Consider the following 16,792-nt stretch of genomic DNA (forward strand, 5'->3'; position numbering starts at 1 on the left):
TGTTGTTGAGAAGCCTTATTGTACAGTGGATATCTGATGTTGTTGTTGTTGAGAAGCCTTATTGTACAGTGGATATCTGATGTTGTTGTTGAGAAGCCTTATTGTACAGTGGCTATTTGATGTTGTTGTTGAGAAGCCTTATTGTACAGTGGATATCTGATGTTGTTGTTGAGAAGCCTTATTGTACAGTGGCTATTTGATGTTGTTGTTGAGAAGCCTTATTGTACAGTGGATATCTGATGTTGTTGTTGAGAAGCCTTATTGTACAGTGGCTATTTGATGTTGTTGTTGAGAAGCCTTATTGTACAGTGGATATCTGATGTTGTTGTTGAGAAGCCTTATTGTACAGTGGATATCTGATGTTGTTGTTGAGAAGCCTTATTGTACAGTGGCTATTTGATGTTGTTGTTGAGAAGCCTTATTGTACAGTGGATATCTGATGTTGTTGTTGAGAAGCCTTATTGTACAGTGGCTATTTGATGTTGTTGTTGAGAAGCCTTATTGTACAGTGGATATCTGATGTTGTTGTTGAGAAGCCTTATTGTACAGTGGATATCTGATGTTGTTGTTGAGAAGCCTTATTGTACAGTGGATATCTGATGTTATTGTGGTTGGACATGATGGAAACGGACCTGAGTCAATGGGTTATTTTATATATATTATTCTGTTCTGTTTATTCTATTCTCCATTAACATGCATGATGCATTAACCATATTAGCTAACATACTAGAATGTAATGAATATATATACATAATATAGCCCTAAAGGTTTATGTTTTTCAGAGAATTATGTTTCCTGACTCCAATAATATTATGATGCGTCACAATGACCACAATGAAATTCAAATGAACATTTTGATGGCGTTCATTTAGACTCCTAAGGCTTTAATTCCATTCAAGTTCTTTCAGGTAGGCAATATTGACAGTGTACAGTCGTGGCCAAACATTTTGAGAATGACACAAATATTAAATGAAATATTTCCACAAAGATTGCTGCTTCACTGTCTTTAGATATTTTTGTCAGATGTTACTATGGAATACTGAAGTATAATTACAAGCATTACAAGAATCAGCTTCCTATTTCGCAACAAAGCCTCCTTCACTCATGCTGACAAACATACCCTTGTCGTGTCTTTGGGGTACCATTAAACTGAAGACATGTTTATCAATTAACTCCCTGTAATTATTATCACGCGATTAAACTGATTAATCGTTTAATTGTAATTAACTAGGAGATCGGGGCACCAAGAAAAATATTCAGATTACAAAGTTATAATTTTCCTAATATAACTTTCCTATATTATAATATAGGCCGATTATCTTCTGGTTTAAATGGTGTATTTTACCTCGCGTTCAGTCTCATTCCAAACGTCGTAAATTGTTGTATCTGCACGAACCCAGTCTTTACTAAAATCATCCATACATCAATTGTCTTAAAATCATTTATTTACTACACTAAGTAATTAACAGAAAACATACAAACAGTAATTATCTTCACAAAGGATTGGTAGCGTAATGTGCCCTAATGGGCTAACAGGCAGGTCGGCCTGTTGAACAATGGATCATAAAAGTCAGCTGAGGATGCACACCTACAGAGTTCATTAATATTACAATTGACAATTGAACGCTCACTCATTCGGGAACAATTGCAATCAATATATATTTACGCTCAGTGTCGTCGGGATCCTTGTTCGAGTGTCGTTCTGATGGAGAGTTCTCTCTCTCTCTCTCTCTCTCTCTCTCTCTCTCTCTCTCTCTCTCTCGGTTAGAATGGATCTTTCAGAGCGACATTCATTAATGTTGTTATAGAATGGATGTTTCGTTGGTCTTCGCGTTCGATGATATAATTTACTTAGCTGCAGACTAATAATTAATATCAAAGACTTGTTCTTATTCTGTCGGTCTCGATAGTCTAAAAGTTAACCACGTGGTATAGTTCACTTTCAGTAGAGGAATTGGATGGTAAAACCTATTGGCCATGGAGTGGAGGCCTGGTCTAGAGAAATGTAGCTCAGGGTATAGTTTTATAGTGACCCTTGAACAGGCTTGTCAAATGACGCCTGGTCCTGTCTGTGTCCCTTGGGGGGCGTGCCGATGGCTGAGTGAAGCTTGGTACAGAAATCCAATTCTATCACATTAACATCAGTACATAGCATCTCAATGTATTGCAAATAGCTTTATCCTTATTAATACATTTTATACAACCATTATGATGCAAGTCTCATCGCTGAGGCTATTATATAAACAGTTTTATGGTAATATGGCTATATTGTCTCTTCTGAGTATCACAAAATTGTACCAAGCGGACCAGTTCGTAGCTGGATTCTTCACCAATCTTCCATACCTTCTCCAGAACACACATGTCGCTCGGTTCTCCAATTCTATGAGTTGGAAGAATTTCCTTTGTCTCTCTATGAAACATGTGGTAGGAGATTCTCCTCTTAGAGTTTTTACAACCCTGTCACACAGGGCCTGGGTTGGGGGGGAAGGTATGTTGGGGGATGGTACAAAGGGGAGGGGGCCAACTGTCCTCCCTGTACCCAAAGAGGCCAACGTCATGACACCCTCGTAAAACTGACCATCCTACCGATCCTTGACTTCGGCGATGTCATTTACAAAATAGCCTCCAACACTCTACTCAACAAATTGGATGCAGTCTATAACAGTGCCATCCGTTTTGTTACCAAAGCCCCATATACTACCTACCACTGTGACCTGTATTCTCTCGTTGGCTGGCCCTCGCTACATATTCGTCGCCAAACCCACTGGCTCCAGGTCATCTACAAGTCTTTGCTAGGTAACGCCCCGCCTTATCTCAGCTTACTGGTCACCATAGCAACACCCACCCGTAGCACGCGCTCCAGCAGGTATATTTCACTGGTCACCCCCAAAGCCAATTCCTAGTTTGGCTGTCTCTCCTTCCAGTTCTCTGCTGCCAATGACTGTTTCGAACTGCAAAAATCTCTGAAGCTGGAGACTCATATCTCCCTCACTAGCTTTATTAAGCACCAGCTGTCAGAGCAGCTCACAGATCACTGCACCTGTACATAGCTCATCTGTACAGTCGTGGCCAAAAGTTTTGAGAATGGCACAAATATTAATTTCCACAAAGTTTGCTGCTTCAGTGTCTTTAGATATTTTGGGCAGATGTTACTATGGAATATTGAAGTATAATTACAAGCATTTCATAAGTGTCAAAGGATTTTATTGACAATTACATTAAGTTGATGCAAAGAGTCAATATTTGCAATGTTGACCCTTCTTTTTCAAGACCTCTGCAATCCGCCCTGGCATGCTGTCAATTAACTTCTGGGCCACATCTTGACTGATGGCAGCCCATTCTTGCATATTCAATGCTTGGAGTTTGTCAGAATTTGTGGGTTTTTGTTTGTCCACCCGCCTCTTGAGGATTGACCACAAGTTCTCAATGGGATTAAGGTCTGGGGAGTTTCCTGGCCATGGACCCAAAATACATTTACATTTACATTTTAGTCATTTAGCAGACACTCTTATCCAGAGCGACTTACAGTAGTGAATGCATACATTTCATACATTTCTTTTCATTTCATACATTTTTTTTTCTGTGCTGGCCCCCCGTGGGAATCGAACCCACAACCCTGGCGTTGCAAACACCATGCTCTACCAACTGAGCTACAGGGAAGGCTGTAGGGAAGGCTACAGGGAAATATCGATGCTTTGTTCCCCGAGCCACTTAGTTATCACTTTTGCATTATGGCAAGGTGCTCCATCATGCTGGAAAAGGCATTGTTCGTCACCAAACTGCAAAAGTGTGAGTGAGCCCACTCCCTTGGCTGAGAAGCAACCCCACGCATGAATGGTCTCAGGATGCTTTACTGTTGGCATGACACAGGACTGATGGTAGCGCTCACCTTGTCTTCTCACTGCGTTGAGGTTCCCAGGTCACTGCGTTGGTGCCAGATACCCAGCCACATAGAGACAGTACAAAGACCATGTTTCATTCCATAGGCAGTCCGAGTAGAGAGTAGAGCAGTTGTAAAGTTTCAGCATGACTTGTTATGTAGGCCATTCACAACCAGCCTTTAGGGTGATTTCATTATAATGTGGGTTACTGAATATGACTCGATTTTTATAGAAACACAGAAAAATTAGGGCAAATTTATACAAATCATGTGTAGCCTGGACTATGTGTGGCCATAGTTCAACAGCAGCCATGTCAGCTCTCTACACACAGCACCAGGAATAGCTTTAAACAGGAATAGCTTTAAACAGGAATAGCTGTAAACAGGAATAGCTTTAAACAGGAATAGCTGTAAACAGGAATAGCTGTAAACAGGAATAGCTTTAAACAGGAATAGCTGTAAACAGGAATAGCTTTAAACAGGAATAGCTTTAAATGACTAGTGGAACTGCAGGTGCTGATCCTGAATCTGTCACTGGCATGCGGCCCAGAAACGCTGCCGATGAAGCCTTGAGGTGCCCTGGCTGGGTGGCTGGAGGTGCCCTGGCTGGGTGGCTGGAGGTGCCCTGGCTGGGTGGCAGGAGGTGCCCTGGCTGGAGGTGCCCTGGCTGGGTGGCTGGAGGTGCCCTGGCTGGGTGGCTGGAGGTGCCCTGGCTGGGTGGCTGGAGGTGCCCTGGCTGGAGGTGCCCTGGCTGGGTGGCTGGAGGTGCCCTGGCTGGGTGCCATGGTAGAGATTGCCTCTGTCTCACACTGTAAATCTGTATGGACAAAACAGTGGACGAGGGGTCCAGACCTAGGTCTTATACTTGCTAGTATACTACCTGATAATAAGTTACTAGTTGTCTTTTGCATCACACTAGTCTGACAAACTTATTGTAAGCCTGCTGTGTGGATTCTGACTGTCTGACACTTCTGATGATGCCATTTCTCCCTATGCCTGAAGCAGGGCAAGAGCCATATGGTAGGAACCAAGAGGACAGTCAGTCAGTCAGTCAGTCAGTCAGGGTCCTGAACATAGAGGGAGGTTATAATTGGTCATGAGTGAACTTCTAACACAGAAACAAACCTGACAAGCAATTTGAACATGTGATTGATTAGCCTGAAATACAATAGTAGGCCAATGGATTAATGGATTGATGGATTGGTGGATTGGTAGATTGATGGATTGATGGATTGGTGGATTGGTGGATTGGTGGATTGATGGATTGATGGATTGATGGATTCATGTATTGGTGGATTGGTGGATTGATGGATTTGTGTATTGGTGGATTGGTGGATTGGTGGATTGGTGGATTGATGGATTTGTGTATTGGTGGATTGGTGGATTGATGGATTGATGGATTGGTGGATTGATGGATTGGTGTATTGATGGATTGATGGATTGGTGTATTGATGTATTGATGGATTGGTGGATTGATGGATTGATGGATTGGTGGATTGAAGACACTTTAACGTATGCATAATGTGTCTGTCTTTCAGGAGGCACTACAAAGGATAATAACCACATTGGCCAATAAAAATGAGGAGCTCCATAACTTCATGGAAACACTTAGTCACTCTCTGGCTGGTGTCCAGGTAAGACAAATAATAACGCTCAACATTTATGTAATTACATTAAACATAACAGAAAGCAGTATTAACCTTAAAATCACAATTTTGTACAGTAACTTCCATTTGCCAAATATGCCATTATTAAATCAATCAATCAAATTAAATCTGAATCAAATATGAAATGTTAATTAATCTATAGACTAGTGACGCTGAGATTGATTCTGGATGGGGAGATTAATCAATAAGTGTGATTGTGACAGGTGAACTCCACACAAGTAGTGTCAGACCTGGAGGAGGAGTTTGACACGTTATTCACCGTCCTGGTTGAGATGAAGGAGAGCATGATCAACACCATCAAACAGGAAGGGGCCAAGAAGACACAGGAACTACAGGTACCTGACCCCTAACCCCTGACCCCTATCCCATAACCCAACACCATCAAACAGGAAGGGGCCAAGAAGACACAGGAAATACAGGTACCTGACCCCTGATCCCTAACCCCTAACCCCTAACCCAACACCATCAAACAGGAAGGGGCCAAGAAGACACAGGAACTACAGGTACCTAACCCCTAACCCAACACCATCAAACAGGAAGGGGGCCAAGAAGACACAGGAAATACAGGTACCTGACCCCTGACCCTAACCCAACACCATCAAACAGGAAGGGGGGCAAGAAGACACAGGAAATACAGGTGCCTGACCCCTAACCCCTGACCCTAACCCCTAACCCAACACCATCAAACAGGAAGGGGCCAGAAGGCTCACGAGCTACAGGTACCTGACCCTAAACCCAACCTTAACCCAACACACAGGAATAGGTCTGTAAATCTTAGGAGCTACAGGGATCAATAGACAGCCTAATACTGTATCATATCCCAGTGACATACTACAGGCTGAGAGGATTTGTCTCTTATCCCTGTGACATACTACAGGCTGAGAGGATTTGTCTCTTATGTTCAGTAGTGAATGCAATGCCTGGGAGGCTCCTGTGATGTGTATATCTGGCATCAGCCCAGGTGTGTGTGAATCTGGCATCAGCCCTGGTGTGTGTGTATCTGGCATCAGCCCTGGAGTGTGTGTATCTGGCATCAGCCCTGGTGTATCTGGCATCGGCCCTGGTGTGTGTGCATCTGGCATCAGCCCTGGTGTATCTGGCATCAGCCCTGGTGTGTGTGTATCTGGCATCAGCCCTGGTGTATCTGGCATCAGCCCTGGTGTGTGTGTGTGTGTGTATCTGGCATCAGCCCTGGTGTGTGTGTATCTGGCATCAGCCCTGGTGTGTGTGTATCTGGCATCAGCCCTGGAGTGTGTGTATCTGGCATCAGCCCTGGTGTGTGTGTGTGTGTGTGTGTGTGTGTGTGTGTGTGTGTGTGTGTATCTGGCATCAGCCCTGGTGTGTGTGTGTATCTGGCATCAGCCCTGGTGTATCTGGCATCAGCCCTGGTGTGTGTGTGCATCTGGCATCAGCCCTGGAGTGTGTGTATCTGGCATCAGCCCTGGTGTGTGTGTATCTGTGTGTGTTTGTCCTGTGAGTTATGGGTGTTGATCTTGCTTGGGTTTATTTATTCTGGCTCACAGATAAAACTGAAGAAATGGTTGTTCCACTGGATATCTTAAGGTGAATGCACCAATTTGTAAGTCGCTCTGGATAAGAGCGTCTGCTAAATGACTTAAATGTAAATGTAAATGTAAATAGAATAGAGAACACTTGAAACATTACAGGGCATTTTTCATGATTGTTACAAATATTTTTTTACCCAAAAATGATCTTCCATCATGTTGTTGTAGAGTCTCCATACACCCCTCTCAGACCCCTCTCACCCCTCTCACCTCTCTCACCCCTCTCACCCCTCTCAGACCTCTCTCACCCCTCTCAGACCTCTCTCACCCCTCTCACCCCTCTCAGACCCCTCTCACCCCTCTCACCCTTCTCAGACCCCTCTCACCCCTCTCACCTCTCTCACCCCTCTCACCCCTCTCAGACCTCTCACCCCTCTCACCCCTCTCACCCCTCTCACCCCTCTCACCCCTCTCACCCCTCTCAGACCTCTCACCCCTCTCACCCCTCTCTCACCCCTCTCAGACCTCTCAGACCTCTCACCCCTCTCACCCCTCTCACCCCTCTCACCCCTCTCAGACCCCTCTCACCCCTCTCACCCCCCTCTCAGACCCCTCAGACCTCTCTCACCCCTCTCAGACCTCTCACCCCTCTCAGACCTCTCACCCCCCTCTCAGACCCCTCTCACCCCTCTCAGACCTCTCTCACCCCTCTCACCCCTCTCAGACCCCTCTCACCCCTCTCACCCCTCTCAGACCTCTCACCCCTCTCACCCCCCTCTCAGACCCCTCTCAGACCTCTCAGACCTCTCAGACCTCTCTCACCCCTCTCAGACCCCTCTCACCCCTCTCAGACCCCTCTCAGACCTCTCACCCCTCTCAGACCCCTCTCACCCCTCTCACCCCTCTCAGACCTCTCTCACCCCTCTCACCCCTCTCACCCCTCTCAGACCCCTCTCACCCCTCTCACCCCCCCTCTCAGACCCCTCTCACCCCTCTCAGACCCCTCTCACCCCTCTCACCCCCCTCTCAGACCCCTCTCACCCCTCTCAGACCCCTCTCAGACCCCTCCTCTCACCCCTCTCAGACCCCTCTCAGACCCCTCTCACCCCTCTCACCCCTCTCACCCCTCTCAGACCCCTCTCAGACCTCTCTCACCCCTCTCACCCCTCTCAGACCTCTCACCCCCCTCTCACCCCCCTCTCAGACCCCTCTCACCCCTCTCACCCCCCTCTCAGACCCCTCTCAGACCCCTCTCACCCCTCTCACCCCTCTCACCCCTCTCAGACCTCTCTCACCCCTCTCACCCCTCTCACCCCTCTCAGACCTCTCTCACCCCTCTCTCACCCGTCTCACCCCTCTCACCCCTCTCAGACCTCTCTCAGACCTCTCTCACCCCTCTCACCCCTCTCACCCCTCTCAGACCTCTCTCACCCCTCTCAGACCTCTCTCACCCCTCTCACCCCTCTCACCCCTCTCAGACCCCTCTCACCCCTCTCAGACCTCTCTCACCCCTCTCACCCCTCTCAGACCCCTCTCACCCCTCTCTCACCCCTCTCACCCCTCTCACCCCTCTCAGACCCCTCTCACCCCTCTCACCCCTCTCAGACCCCTCTCACCTCTCTCACCCCTCTCAGACCTCTCTCACCCCTCTCACCCCTCTCAGACCTCTCTCACCCCTCTCAGACCTCTCTCACCCCTCTCACCCCTCTCTCACCCCTCTCAGACCCCTCTCACCCCTCTCAGACCCCTCTCACCCCTCTCTCAGACAGCCTGGGGTGTGTGTGTGTGATGTCATCGTGCTGCTATGGCAGTTCTCTGGCCAACTCTCTAAGTCCATTGAGCAGGAACAAAAAGTGTCTGAAATTACCCCCAGATATGAGATTACCCATTGTCCCTCTTTGTAGGGTGAGCGCTGCCTGGTATTCTGTTTCCCGTTACATCAAGCTCACTTCACACACAGTATCAACTGGCAAACTCATTTCTCATCGTGTGACTCAGGAAAACATATTTTTTCATCAGTTAAATGAATAACATACACCTGTTTTTGTTTAATTTATTCGTAAGTTGTTAAATGAGTGTCAGTGGCACCGACTCTTTTGAATGACTAAACCCATAGCATGACGACCATGTTGTTCATGATTCCTTTTCGTTCAACACTCCCAAGAACTAGACTTTGTTTTGCCAGCATTCACCATTATTATGAGTTTGTCTGTCAGCTGACGAACCAAAATGTTATTGTGTCACTGTGAGCTCGTCTAGTCTTTACCAACCAAGAAGGTGTTCTGTTTTGTTTCCCCCCGCTCTGGTCCTCTCTCCTTGGGGTAATTGTTACCTTTCCCCCCGCTCTGGTCCTCTCTCCTTGGGTCCCAGGAACCTGAGAGGAGGCTTAGTAATAGCAGCTGATGGTCTTTCTGTTAGCTGACCATGAGAAGACCTGTTCTAGGAAGGACAGTTCTGACAAACTGTTCAGCATCAGGTTCAGTCCCAAATGGGATTATATACTGTAGTGTACCCTATTCCCTATATACTGTCCTATATACTGTAGTGTACCCTATTCCCTATATACTGTAGTGTACCCTATTCCCTATATACTGTAGTGTACCCTATTCCCTATATACTGTAGTGTACCCTATTCCCTATATACTGTCCTATATACTGTAGTGTACCCTATTCCCTATATACTGTAGTGTACCCTATTCCCTATATACTGTAGTGTACCCTATTCCCTATATACTGTCCTATATACTGTAGTGTACCCTATTCCCTATATACTGTAGTGTACCCTATTCCCTATATACTGTAGTGTACCCTATTCCCTATATACTGTAGTGTACCCTATTCCCTATATACTGTAGTGTACCCTATTCCCTATATACTGTAGTGTACCCTATTCCCTATATACTGTAGTGTACCCTATTCCCTATATACTGTCCTATATACTGTAGTGTGCCCTATTGCCTATATACTGTCCTATATACTGTAGTGTACCCTATTCCCTATATACTGTAGTGTACCCTATTCCCTATATACTGTAGTGTACCCTATTCCCTATATACTGTAGTGCAGTACTGTTGACCCAGGGCCCATCCATAGGGATCTGGTTAAAAGCAGTGCACTGTATAGGGAATATAGAGATACATTCTCAGTCTGACTCAGCAGAGACTTCAGGCTGACTGCCAAACACACAGCACTTTGACAGGGAGGGATACTGTCTTTTTAGCTTTGACCTTTTTTGAAAAGGACATTGAACAGCACTGCAGTAAGCAGCTAGATAGAGAACCAAGATTTAATATGTTCACGGTATTATATCTTAAAGGCCCAGTGTAGTCAAAATGTAGTTTTTTTTCTTCGTTTTACAGTATCATATTGTACAACAGCTGATGAAATGAACACTGTAAAAGTGTGAAACAATGTGAACAGTGTTATTTCTTGATAGTTGCTGGTTGAAAATACAATCTACACAGGACCGTCTAATCAGCAGGTTTACATGGGCGGGAGTTTCAGCTTCCCTTTGGTGACATCACCATGTGCTAAATTGGTTAATACACCAATAGCAAACCTCTCTGCCAATAACAGCTAGGTGAGGGACCTGAGAGAGTGGTGCCAGGAAAATAACTTCTCACTCAACGTCAACATAACAAAAGGAGCTGATCGTGGACTTCAGGAAGCAGCGGAGGGTGCACTCTCCTATCCACATCGACGGGACCGCAGTGGAAAAGTTGGAAAGTTCCTCGGTGTACACATCACGGACAAGCTGAAATGGCCCACCCACACAAACAGCGTGGTGAAGAAGGTGCAACAGCGCCTCTTCAACCTCAGGAGGCTGAAGAAATTTGGCTTGTCACCTAAAACCCTCACAAACTTTACAGATGCACAATTGAGAGCATCCTGTCGAGCTATATCATGATACGGAAACTGCACCGCCTGGTACGGCAACTGCACCGCCCGCAACCGCAGGGCTCTCCAGAGGGTGGTGCGGTCTGCCCAATGCATCATCGGGGGCAAACTACCTGCCCTCCAGGACACCTACACCACCCGATGTCACAGGAAGGCCAAAAAGATCATCAAGGACAACAACCACCCGAGCCACTGCCTGTTCACCCCGCTATCATCCAGAAGGCGAGGTCAGTACAGGTGCATTAAAGCTGGGACCGAGAGACTGAAAAACAGCTTCTATCTCAAGGCCATCAGACTGTTAAATAGCCATCACTAGCCGGCTACCACCTGGTTACTCAACCCTGCACCTTAGAGGCTGTTGCTCTATATACATAGACATGGAATCACTGGCCACTTTAATAATGGAACACTAGTCACTTTAATAATGTTTACATACTGCTTTACTCATCTTATGTATATACTGTATTCTATTCTACTGTATTTTAGTCAATGCTACTCCGACATTGCTCAATCTAATATTCTTAATTCTATTCTTTTAGATTTGTGTTTATTGTTGTGAATTGTTTTTAGATACTACAGCACTGTTGGAGTTAGGAACACAAGCATTTCGCTACATCTGCAAAATATATGCATGTGACCAATAAAATTTGATTTGATTTTCAGTTTTCCACTCCCCACTCAGGCAGTCCTGGCTAAAAAATTCTTGCATGAGAAATAGTTTTTTGGCAAAAAATTTGTTTGTGCCAATTTTAATGGAAATCTATTACATACAGTAAGGTACTTAATTGTTACCCAGAAATAATTTGATATTGATATAAAAACAGCTGCATTTGGGCCTTTTAACAGAAACAAACCTGCAAACAATAATGTACTGTAACAGCTCAATATTTCCTTCCCCCCCCCCCCCTTTGTTCCATAGAATCAACTGACACAGAGCAGCGACGCCTTGGAGAGTGCAGAGGAGCTCCTGGAGTTTGCCAACAATGCTCTGCATACTAAAGACGAGGATGAGTTCACTAAGGTAGAGGCTGCTGGTCTGTGATGTCATACAGGATGTGGTGTGAAACAACAGCATCTCATTGGCTGTCTAGGCCTTAGACAAGAAGATGATGTGAATGTGATCAGCTAACAAGGGATACCAGGAAGTAGGTAAAGGTCAACGTTGAATGCTGCTGGGTAACACGAGTCAGATTTGGCCTCATCCAGCTAAATTTGGTAGATTTGTAGTCCTCCATTCTAAAGTGAAAGTTTATTTGATTGTTTTGGATTTGTTTCTAAATACAATGTGATAAAATGAATGGAAACGAATGAGAAGTTTTTGTTTTAACAAGCTTAAAATATACTTCTAAAGGTGACCCAGGAAGAATGGTTCTCTTAATTAAACTAACAAACATGATTTTTCACCTATCAATTTCCCATATAATATTTACAGAATCTTAAAGTGGAACTGACAACGTTTTAACAACAAAAATATGACACTTTTTAAAAAAAATTTTTTTTTTACATTTTCTGACAAGCGAGCACTTAGATGTGATCATTTTCACGTTTTCAAAAAATTCATAGAACGTTTGGGAATGAATAGAGTAAGTAATTTGTGAAAATTCTATAGCAATATAGAGTGGGAAAGCGGCTGTGCTTTTGGACAATTAATAGACACTGCAGTAAATAAAACCGAATAAAAACATCTGTCTTGTCCAGGACCAGAGTCTACTCAAAGCGGTGTGCCATAGCCAATCAGAGCTACAGTATGCCTAAATGCAAATAAGCCATTTGCCACACGGGCCTGTCATCATTCACTTTCAACTGGACTGTGTGTTTACAGGCAGTAGGACCTGCCATCATTCACTATGAACTGGACTGTGTGTTTACAGTAGGACCTGTCATCATTCACTATGAACTGGACTGTGTGTTTACAGGCAGTAGGACCTGTCATCATTCACTATGAACTGGACTGTGTGTTTACAGGCAGTAAGTAGATCATTAGAAAACATTCACCAAAAGCCACAAAATACACCTGAATGGATTTCTGTAAATATGTAAATACCACTGGAGTCCTATTACATTTGGGAACTTTACAGTCCTATTGATCAAACAACCATGAAAAGGTAGGCTGTCTCTCTCCCTCAGTTATACACATCAAGATCAACAGCTAATGCTAGCCAGATCAATATCTAATGCTAGCCAGATCAACAACTAATGCTAGCCAGATCAATAACTAATGCTAGCCAGATCAACAACTAATGCTAGCCAGATCAACAACTAATGCTAGCCAGATCAACAACTAATGCTAGCCAGATCAACAACTAATGCTAGCCAGATAAACAACTAATGCTAGCCAGATCAACAACTAATGCTAGCCAGATCAACAGCTAATGCTAGCCAGATCAACAGCTAATGCTAGCCAGATCAACAACTAATGCTAGCCAGATCAACAACTAATGCTAGCCAGATCAACAACTAATGCTAGCCAGAGCAAGATGAGCTAAAATCTAACGAGGGAACATTAGATAAAACCTCAAACTTTTTCAGCTAATTGGTCGTCAACGTTGCACTGATAAACGATGGGGAATAGTAGTCTGCTCGCCCTGCCGCTGCAGCTCGCACTGCCAATGCATGCTAGCCACAACCCACGTTTTGACAACTGAATGGGAACTTGCCTGCCCGTCCATTTGATCGATACCAAATGTTTTATTTATTTTCATTTCACCTTTATTTAACCAGGTAGGCTAGTTGAGAACAAGTTCTCATTTGCAACTGCGACCTGGCCAAGATAAAGCGTAGCAATTCGACACATACAACAACACAGAGTTACACATGGAGTAAACAAAACATACAGTCAATAATACAGTAGAAAAAAGAAAAAAAAGTCTATATACAGTGAGTGTAAATGAGGTAAGATAAGGGAGTTAAGGCAATAAATAGGCCATGGTGGCAAAGTAATTACAACATAGCAGTTAAACACTGGAATGGTAGAAGTGCAGAAGATGAATGTGCAAGTACAGATACTGGGGTGCAAATGAGCAAAATAAATAAATACAGTATGGGGATGAGGTAGATAGATGGGCTGTTTACAGATGGGCTATGAACAGGTGCAGTGATCTGTGAGCTGCTCTGACAGCTGGTGCTTAAAGCTAGTGAGGGAGATATGAGTCTCCAGCTTCAGAGATTTTTGCAGTTCGTTCCAATCATTGGCAACAGAGAACTGGAAGGAGAGACGACCAAAGGAGGAATTGGCTTTGGGGGTGACCAGTGAGATATACCTGCTGGAGCGCGTGCTACAGGTGGGTGCTGCTATGGTGACCAGTGAGCTGAGATAAGGCGGGACTTTATCTAGCAAAGACTTGTAGATGACCTGGAGGCAGTGGGTTTGGCGACGAATATGAAGCGAGGGCCAGCCAACGAGAGAATACAGGTCGCAGTGGTAGGTAGTATATGGGGCTTTGGTGAGAAAACAAATGGCACTGTGATAGGCAAATACATTTAATTGATAACTAAGTGTGCGTTCGTAAATTGCCTCCAGTGTGTTTGAGTGCTCTCCGCGTTCATAAATTCAGAGCATTTTGCTCTCCGAGCGTACACTATTGACACTGGACGGTCTGGCGGAGGAGACAGGTTGAACCGAGCATTCCTCACAACAGCAGTCAAGCTAACTGGCTAAAGTTGGCTAGCTACTTCCAGACACAAATGAGAACACCTCACGCTCACCAGCTGGTTAGGCTGTTTTCATGTTGTTATCTATAGCGTTGGTGACTGTAACTGTGCTGTAACTCTTTCTCCTTACGTTTACTGACACCGGTCATATTCAACAGGTGTTGTGAGTTTGTAAATGTGCCTGTTTTTCTGCGCTTTGAGATATGCTAACTGGATAACAGTCGTTCAAGCTCAGCATAGCTAGTGAGCTAAACGATTCACATCTCTTGCTAGCTAACCAAAATGACACCTGCATCTCTAGCTGTGTATAGCCACCGAAAAACGATATGAGGGGAAAACAAATCAGTCACTCCTCCAATGACATGACATCCTCCTAGCAGCTAGCTAGCTAGCTAGCTAACGTTGGGCTCTGTGTTTTTAGCTTGCTACATAAATAGATACGCTAGCCTATTAGCCACGTTATGACTGACGTGTGATCATTTCCCTTGCTAGTGTTAATGTTGCGACAGTTCGTTTCTGGTAACAGAACAAAATATTCAGCACATAGTAACTTCTGATTTAGCTGTACTTTAATTAATGCAAACACGTGTGTGGTAAATGTGTGGTTCGTATATATACGGTCTCGCTGTTTTACCTCGCAGGGCAAAACAGAGAAGAGGGCGTCACATTCTATTGTTCTCTCTTTTATACTGAGAGATATTTCCCGCTCAATGCTGGCCTGTCCGAGGGAGGAGGAGCGTGGTTTAAACTTGCTCCTCCTGTCGTCGGCATGTAGGCTGATCCCAGCGTCGTGACGCACTTCCTGTTGCCGGTTGTAGTTCTTCTTGTCTTCAACCGTTGATTTACTTGTAGTTTATGTACTTAGCATAGCTTCCCCAGTATATTATAAAGGTTATGCATACAAATAGCCAGTTCAACCCTAACACTAGTTTGATTATATTGACATTCCACAGCCGTAGTTACATTCGTCCGTTTTGGTTCAAAATATTGAACTGAAGCAGTGCATCCTGAATGGGGGCAGCAAACAATGTACCAGGCCAGCTGGGATTTACAATCTGATTAGGATTAATTGGGGATTAGCAAGAAATGTATTGGTGAATTATATTAATCAAGCATTGAACTGCATCCATCTATTCTACCAACAATACGTCATGGAATGTTGAGTCAAATATAACTTATTTTTATAAAATTGGTTTTGTTGCATAAATTAGGAATTTTGTTTTTACATTTTTGTCTGGTATTATGATTGTCTGTTTATTTCATATCTGCAAAGTAGTTAAAAACGCAGTCAGTTCCACTTCAACTAATGTTTAAATCCAAAGTCATGCTGCTTTTTTTCTGTGTGATGTTGATCACCATGCTCTACTCAGCTTCCTGCTGTGCATGAGGGCCCTGCCTGCGTGTCCCTGTCCACTACAGCCACTGAGCAGAACACTGCTGCATGCCCACCAACCCTCACCTGCATGGCTGTACTAACCAACGGTCCCTCTTCTTCTTTCTCCTCTTCCTCTCCTCCTCTTCTTCCAAGGCTGCCAAGCAGATCAAAGATAGGTAGGTATACTCGTCCCTTGTCTAGTCTGTGGACATGTCTGTTATCGGCTGCAGTGAGAAGCCTTGCTTAGTGCATAGATGAGATAGATAGATAGTTTAGCAGATGTATTTTTGCTATTTTCATCAGTAGTCCAATGTCAGTGAACTGATAGTAACATGTACTTGACCTACACTACCATTCAAAAGTTTGTGGTCACTTAGAAATGTCCTTGTTTTAAAAAATATATATAACAAAAACACTTTGTCCATTAAAATAACATCAAATTGATCAGAAATACAGTGTAGACATTGTTAATGTTGTAAATGACTATTGTGGCTGGAAATGGCTGATTTAATGGAATATCTACAGAGGCCCATTATCAGCAACCATCACTCCTGTGTTCCAATGGCACATTGTTTTAGCTAATCCAAGTGTATCATTTTAAAAGGCAAATTGATCATTAGAAAACACTTTTGCAATTATGTTAGCACAGCTGAAAACTGTTGTTCTGATTAAAGAAGCAATAAAACTGGCCTTCTTTAGACTAGTTGTGTTTCTGGAGCATCAGCATTTGTGGTTTCGATTACAGGCTCAAAATGGCTAGAAACAAAGACCTTTATTCTGAAACTCGTCAGTCTATTCTTGTTCTGAGAAATGAAGG

At 44.2% G+C, this 16,792-nt stretch overlaps 1 protein-coding gene across 2 annotated transcripts in view; it reads left to right on the forward strand.

The window, feature by feature from the left end:
• LOC115160175 (FSD1-like protein) overlaps positions 1-16,792 on the forward strand; it is a 68,632-nt gene that overhangs the window by 16,523 nt on the left and 35,317 nt on the right. For both annotated transcript variants that reach the window (XM_029710561.1, XM_029710560.1), the window contains exons 2-5: positions 5,419-5,514; positions 5,751-5,882; positions 11,869-11,970; positions 16,129-16,151. In XM_029710561.1, the coding sequence (XP_029566421.1) occupies positions 5,419-5,514; positions 5,751-5,882; positions 11,869-11,970; positions 16,129-16,151 (353 nt within the window). The remainder of the gene's footprint in view (positions 1-5,418; positions 5,515-5,750; positions 5,883-11,868; positions 11,971-16,128; positions 16,152-16,792) is intronic.

The sequence above is a fragment of the Salmo trutta genome, chromosome 23 (genome assembly GCF_901001165.1).
Source record: "Salmo trutta chromosome 23, fSalTru1.1, whole genome shotgun sequence".
Taxonomy (NCBI): domain Eukaryota; kingdom Metazoa; phylum Chordata; class Actinopteri; order Salmoniformes; family Salmonidae; genus Salmo; species Salmo trutta.